A 5,717-nucleotide genomic window follows, 5' to 3' on the forward strand; every position below is an offset into this window, starting at 1 on the left:
CCTGGCGTACCCCACGGGGAGGCACCCCAGCCGCCGATGCAGGCCTGCTCCCCCCACCCCGGGAGCGAGGGCCGGTCGGGGCCTGATCTTGGGGGGGGGGTCAGGGCTCTCGTTGGTCACAGATGGCGTGGGGATTTCCTGGGATGGAAATAGCCACTGGCTGTGGCCCCTTAAAGCTGCTTAAGGGGCGGGATGCTTAAGGGAGGTCTGGGCACACCCCACGTCCCCGACCGCGCCCCCAGCCCCCACCCGTCTGAGCTGTGACCCGGGGGACGCCGGCAATGGTGAGAAGCCTCCTCCAGTTTGTAAGACATAAGCACATCCCCAGGCTGACGGTCATCCCCGCGTCTGTCCCCTCCCCCATCTTTAGAGTCGGGCTACAGCAGCCCTTTCAGAAGGTTCCTGCCTGGTCACCAGGCCCCGCTGCTTCCCCTGACCCCCCTGCTCTGGGTGCAGCCCAGGAACAATATGATCCCCTTTCCTTCCTCCTGGGTTCCCGCAGCAGGTGGGGCTGCCACAGGGCCGGTTCCGGGGACACGGTCATGCAGGGCTAACTGTTCTCTCTCTCTCCTCTAGGGGCAGACCACAGAACCCGAGGCCATGTCCCATGAAAAGAGTTTCTTGGTGTCTGGGGACAACTATCCCCCCACAAACCCTGGATATCCTGGGGGACCGCAGTCCCCCATGCCTCCCTATGCTCAGGCTCCCTACCCTGGGGCTCCTTACCCCCAGCCGCCTTTCCAGCCCTCCCCCTATGGTCAGCCAGGGTATCCCCATGGCCCCAGCTCCTACCCCCAAGGAGGCTACCCCCAGGGCCCCTACCCCCAAGGAGGCTACCCCCAGGGCCCCTATCCCCAAGGGGGCTACCCTCAGGGCCCCTATCCCCAAGAGGGTTACCCACAGGGGCCATATCCACAGAGCCCCTTCCCCCCGAACCCCTATGGACAGCCACAGGTCTTCCCGGCACAGGACCCTGACTGTGAGTTGTGGACAGGGGAGGGGCAGGGCCACAAGCTGCTCACCAGTGGGCGCTGACCCAGTGCATTTGTTCCTCAGCACCGCAGCATGGGAACTATCAGGAGGAGGGGCCCCCGTCCTACTATGACAACCAGGACTTCCCTGCCACCAACTGGGATGACAGGAGCATCCGACAGGCCTTCATCCGCAAGGTGGGGCTGGGCATCTTGGGGAGGAGGACCAGGGCCGGCGCTGGCAGGATTCTGAGCTGCTCCCTCTCCAGGTGTTCCTGGTGCTGACCCTGCAGCTGTTGGTGACGCTGTCCACGGTGTCCGTGTTCACTTTTGTTGGAGAGGTGAAAGGCTTTGTCCGGGACAACGTCTGGACCTACTATGTCTCCTACGCCATCTTCTTTATCTCACTCATTGTCCTCAGCTGTTGTGGGGACTTCCGGCGAAAGCACCCCTGGAATCTTGTTGCACTGGTAACCCCCAAACCTGAGCCCCTCACCCCCAGGGACTCAGCTTTCCAGTCCCACGCTCCACTCTGTGGGGCCCGGTCACCCTGGTTCCTTTTCTGCCCATGAAGCAGGAGGGGGCAGGGGACAGGGGCAGGCCTGAGTAACAGCTCTGCACACCAAGGCCAGTGTGGCCCTCTGTGTCCCCACAGTCGATCTTGACCGTCAGCCTGTCCTACATGGTGGGCATGATTGCCAGCTTCTACGACACTGAAGCTGTCATCATGGCCGTGGGCATCACCACAGCCGTCTGCTTTACTGTGGTCATCTTCTCCATGCAGGTGAGGGCTCCCCCAAGGCAGGGCTGCAGCCCTGGGGGCCCGGAGGCCTTCCGGGGCCTCCGCGCCACAGCCTGCTGTCGCCCTCTCGTCCCGCAGACGCGCTACGACTTCACCTCGTGCATGGGCGTGCTCCTGGTGAGCATGGTGGTGCTCTTCATCTTTGCCATCCTTTGCATCTTCATCCGGAGCCGCATCCTGGAGATCGTGTACGCCTCGCTGGGCGCTCTGCTGTTCACCTGTGTGAGTTGGGGGGCGCCCTGGGCAGCTGGGGGCTGGATGCTGGGCGGGCTTGTCCCTCAGCACTGCGGTGCTGTCACCCCAGTTCCTGGCAGTGGACACCCAGCTGCTGCTGGGAAACAAGCAGCTGTCCCTGAGCCCGGAGGAGTACGTGTTTGCCGCGCTGAACCTGTACACGGACATCATCAACATCTTCCTGTACATCCTCACCATCATCGGCCGCGCCAAGGAGTAGCCCGAGCCCCCAGCTCGCCATGCCCCACTCAGGTGGCAGGGCTGGCCTGGACCCTGCCCCTGGCATGGCAGTGCCATCCGTACTTCCCTTCTCTCTCGCCCCCTGGCACAGTCGGGCAGAGGAAGCCCCTTCATCCCTCCTGTATGTATACCACAGATACTTCCGTTTGGACCCGCTGTGGCCACAGCATGGTTCCTTGTAGCCCTCCTGCCCACACCAAGGGGCAGCGGGGCCACGTTTCCGTGCCACCTCCTGTCTACTCGTTGCATGAGCCCCGTCTGCCAGCCCACCCCCGGGTCTGGGGGCAACACCAGGCCCCAGGGGAGAGGGATTGAGCCAAGAGGTGAGGGTGCACGTCTTCCCCCACCCCGTCCCAGTTCCCAAGCCTGGCATAGTGTACCCCCTCCCTCCCCCTTCCCAACCCTGGAGTGCCACCCTCTGGGGAACATGCAGGGTTAGGGTCTCATCCGTGTTGAGTCCTGAGGGGAGAGAAGTCGGCCTGTTTCCGGGGAGGAGGAAGCCTTTCTCTCGTTCCGCTGTCATTAAAATTCCAATAAATGGGACCTTCTGCTCTCTGCCTTCTCCTGTCACTCTTCTCACTGCCGCTTTCTCCAGGAGGTGGGGAGGGGCTCAAGGCACCCCGGCTGCTGAGGGGCGCAGGACCAGGCATTACTGTTAGGGTTAATGACAGTAGCTGACCCTGTCCGTGCTTCATCCCCTTTCTTGCCATCTTGCCAGCTGTGTTAGCAGGTGTGTTGTGAGAGTCCCAGCTGAGGCACAGGAACCCCCAGCTCCCAGAGTTAGTTAAGCGTAGGTTCTAGGCTCCACCGTGGTAAGAGGCCTGCTGTGTCTACCACTCACTCCTTCTGGGAATGGCACAGCCTGAGGGCAGCCCCATCAGCCCCCATGCCAAGGGCCAGCTGCACAGGCTGCTGACCTGCCCCAGGACTGGCCTGTCCTGCTCCTCAGCCTTGACCCAGCTCTCCCAGGGGCCTCCCAGGTGCTGTCAAGTCCATCTGGCGGGCACCCTGATGTGCCACTGAGGCCCAGCTCAGACACAGGCCCTCTGCGCTCGCCATCTTCCCCAGAGAAACCTGCAGAAGGCCCCATCCAAGAGCTGGACAAGGATTCGGATCGGGCAGGCAGGCCCTTGGCTACTCTCTGATGTCACGGGGGCCCCGTATTTCCATGAGACCTCAGCCCTAGCCTGTTCCGCGTTTCCTCCCGCGGCTTTGCTGCTTGGGCTCGAGCCCTCACCCGCCCATCCCCCGGGACCTAGGGTATGCATCCAGCGGTCAGCCAGCTGTCGATATCCTCGCCCTCCCCATGGAGAGGTCGCTCTGCTGCCTGGGGCCCAGCTCTGTTGCAGCTCTGTCTGTGCATGCCCAGCTCCCTGGTGGCTCCAGGGCCGGAGGCAGCCTTGGCCTTGAACATTGCTCACTGTGGCCTTCTCCCCAGGACTCTCCCTCCAGCTTGGCATGAGACTCTCTCCCCAGGCCGCTCCTCCTCCCCACCAGCCTGTTGATCCACTCGTTGAACTGGCACCTCAGCGCACAGGAAGGGGCCCACACACCACAAGACAGCACCACCTGAGTCCACAGCTGTGGCCTGCCCAAAGCCAAGTCCATCCTCCCTGAAACCTGCTGCTCTGGCCGGAAGTGGGGCTGTCCCCCTCCTCTGGTCACCTTGCCTCACTCCCTACCCACCTCCTCTGCTTGTTTAGGCCCCTCATGCTTACCTGTCAGCTCGCCTCTACCAGCCCCCGCAAGGCCGCTGGGTGTGTGTTTCTGGAACATGGATCCCACTACCTGCCTGCTTGATACCCTCTAACAGGTGCCCCCAGGATGAAGTCCACATTCCTCTGCCTGACACACCGGCCCTGCCACCTGCCCACTGGCTGCTCCAGCTGCCCTCCCACTGTCCCCTTGCCCCTCATCCCCCAGCCCTGACTTTGCACAACCTGAGCCACCTTGCAGTGCTGCAGCTGGTCACAGCCCTTCTGCCAGTGCAGGCACTCACACTGCATTCCCAGCCACGAGGGCGCCTCCTGGAGTCCACCTCACCTGCTGCAGGGCTAACTTTAGCCACATCCTGAGCTCCAGGCAGGCTACACACTCCCCCTTCCCCTACCTCCTTCCCAGCCATTTCCTTGAGCAGGTGCAGTTCCTCATGCAGGTGCCCACCAGCGGCACTCTAAGCATGATGATTAGGAGAAGGAACTCGCCTGATGCTAGCTCACAGACCCATCAGGATTTTACACTGAAGAGGAGAATAAAGAACATCAGCATGGCTAAAGAGAACATCTGCCAAGGTGGAAGAAAGAGCTTGGGAATAAGCACCAACGAAATGTGCAAGACTGGGGGAGACAATGGCAAGGCTCCCAGGGACTGCTAGGGTCTGGAGCTGTGAGGGAAGGCCAGGGAATCTAGAGCAAAGGCCCCTACTGCAAGAGACAAGGCCAGGGCTGAGCACAGTGCGGGCTTGGGCCTGTCCTGTAGGTGAAGGGCACCCAGTCAGGAGCCACACAGCGGGGTGTGTGTTGAGGAAAAACGAGTCCAGCACTAGAATGCGCAGGAGAAGGTGAGGGGTGAGAACAGGTGGCGTGAGCAACAGGGAGGCTGCTGGGATGTGCCAGAGAGGAGCTACAAGCCGTCTGGTGGCAGAGGCCTCGGAGCAGCTCACGGCTGCAGACGGACCAGGCTGAGCGCAGGGCAAGGAGCAGGGGCGCTTCCGCCCGAGAGAGGCCTGCTGTCTGCCGCATCCCACCCAGGGAGCCGGATGAGGAGTCTAAGCACTGCGTGATCTGGCTGGGCAGACGTGCTGATTCATGAAGCTGAATGGAACCAGAGCACTTGTGAGGTCAGCACGTTGATTTTTCAGATGAGAAAGGCAGTCCCTGACATCTGTGATCCGGCCTGGTCCTATCTGCTACGCCTCCATGTTGCTAGGAGCTGGCCTGGCACTCACAGATAGAGGCTCTGGTGTTGCTAGGAGCTGGCCTGGCACTCACAGATAGAGACCGCAGTGTTCTGGTTAAAATATAAATAGTTTCACAGAACATCAACATCAGACAAGGCCACTCTGTGACCGTGATGGATCATGACAAGAATAAGACCCCTCTGTAATGGTGCCTAAACACAGACAAAACCTGGCCACTGTCCAAGCCATAAAAACGACCAAGCAGCGCCCTCTGCTGGCCACCTGTGTGGTTGCTGCGTCTTTACCACTGACAGCCTTAGTCTGTCCTCCTTCCAAGCGAGAAGTATCAAGATTCCCAGTCACAGAATGATCCTTGCTTCCCGACAGCATCCAATCCACAGCAAAGCCCTGCTTCCTTAAACCCTCCCCAAAATTACCCCAAACAAGCCGAATCCCGTGAGAAGTCCTTCCAAGTGCCCCCTTCCCATAACTCCCCAGGGTGTGCGTTCTCTCCAGCCACAACGAGCGGTAATCCAACTTGTTCAACCACGGGTGTCTCTCTCTGGGCTTC

At 61.0% G+C, this 5,717-nt stretch overlaps 1 protein-coding gene across 1 annotated transcript; it reads left to right on the plus strand.

Annotated features, from left to right (window-relative positions):
- The first annotated feature begins 271 nt into the window (after positions 1 to 271).
- Positions 272 to 2,809, plus strand: GRINA (glutamate receptor, ionotropic, N-methyl D-aspartate-associated protein 1 (glutamate binding)). The gene is made up of 6 exons (XM_008571679.1): positions 272 to 979; positions 1,057 to 1,169; positions 1,241 to 1,441; positions 1,627 to 1,755; positions 1,852 to 1,995; positions 2,078 to 2,809. The coding sequence occupies exons 1-6, from the start codon at positions 601 to 603 to the stop codon at positions 2,225 to 2,227; spliced, it is 1,116 nt and encodes a 371-aa protein (XP_008569901.1). The 5' UTR covers positions 272 to 600; the 3' UTR covers positions 2,228 to 2,809.
- Positions 2,810 to 5,717: the final 2,908 nt, after the last annotated feature.

Source organism: Galeopterus variegatus, unplaced genomic scaffold (genome assembly GCF_000696425.1).
Source record: "Galeopterus variegatus unplaced genomic scaffold, G_variegatus-3.0.2 Scaffold711, whole genome shotgun sequence".
Lineage (NCBI taxonomy): Eukaryota > Metazoa > Chordata > Mammalia > Dermoptera > Cynocephalidae > Galeopterus > Galeopterus variegatus.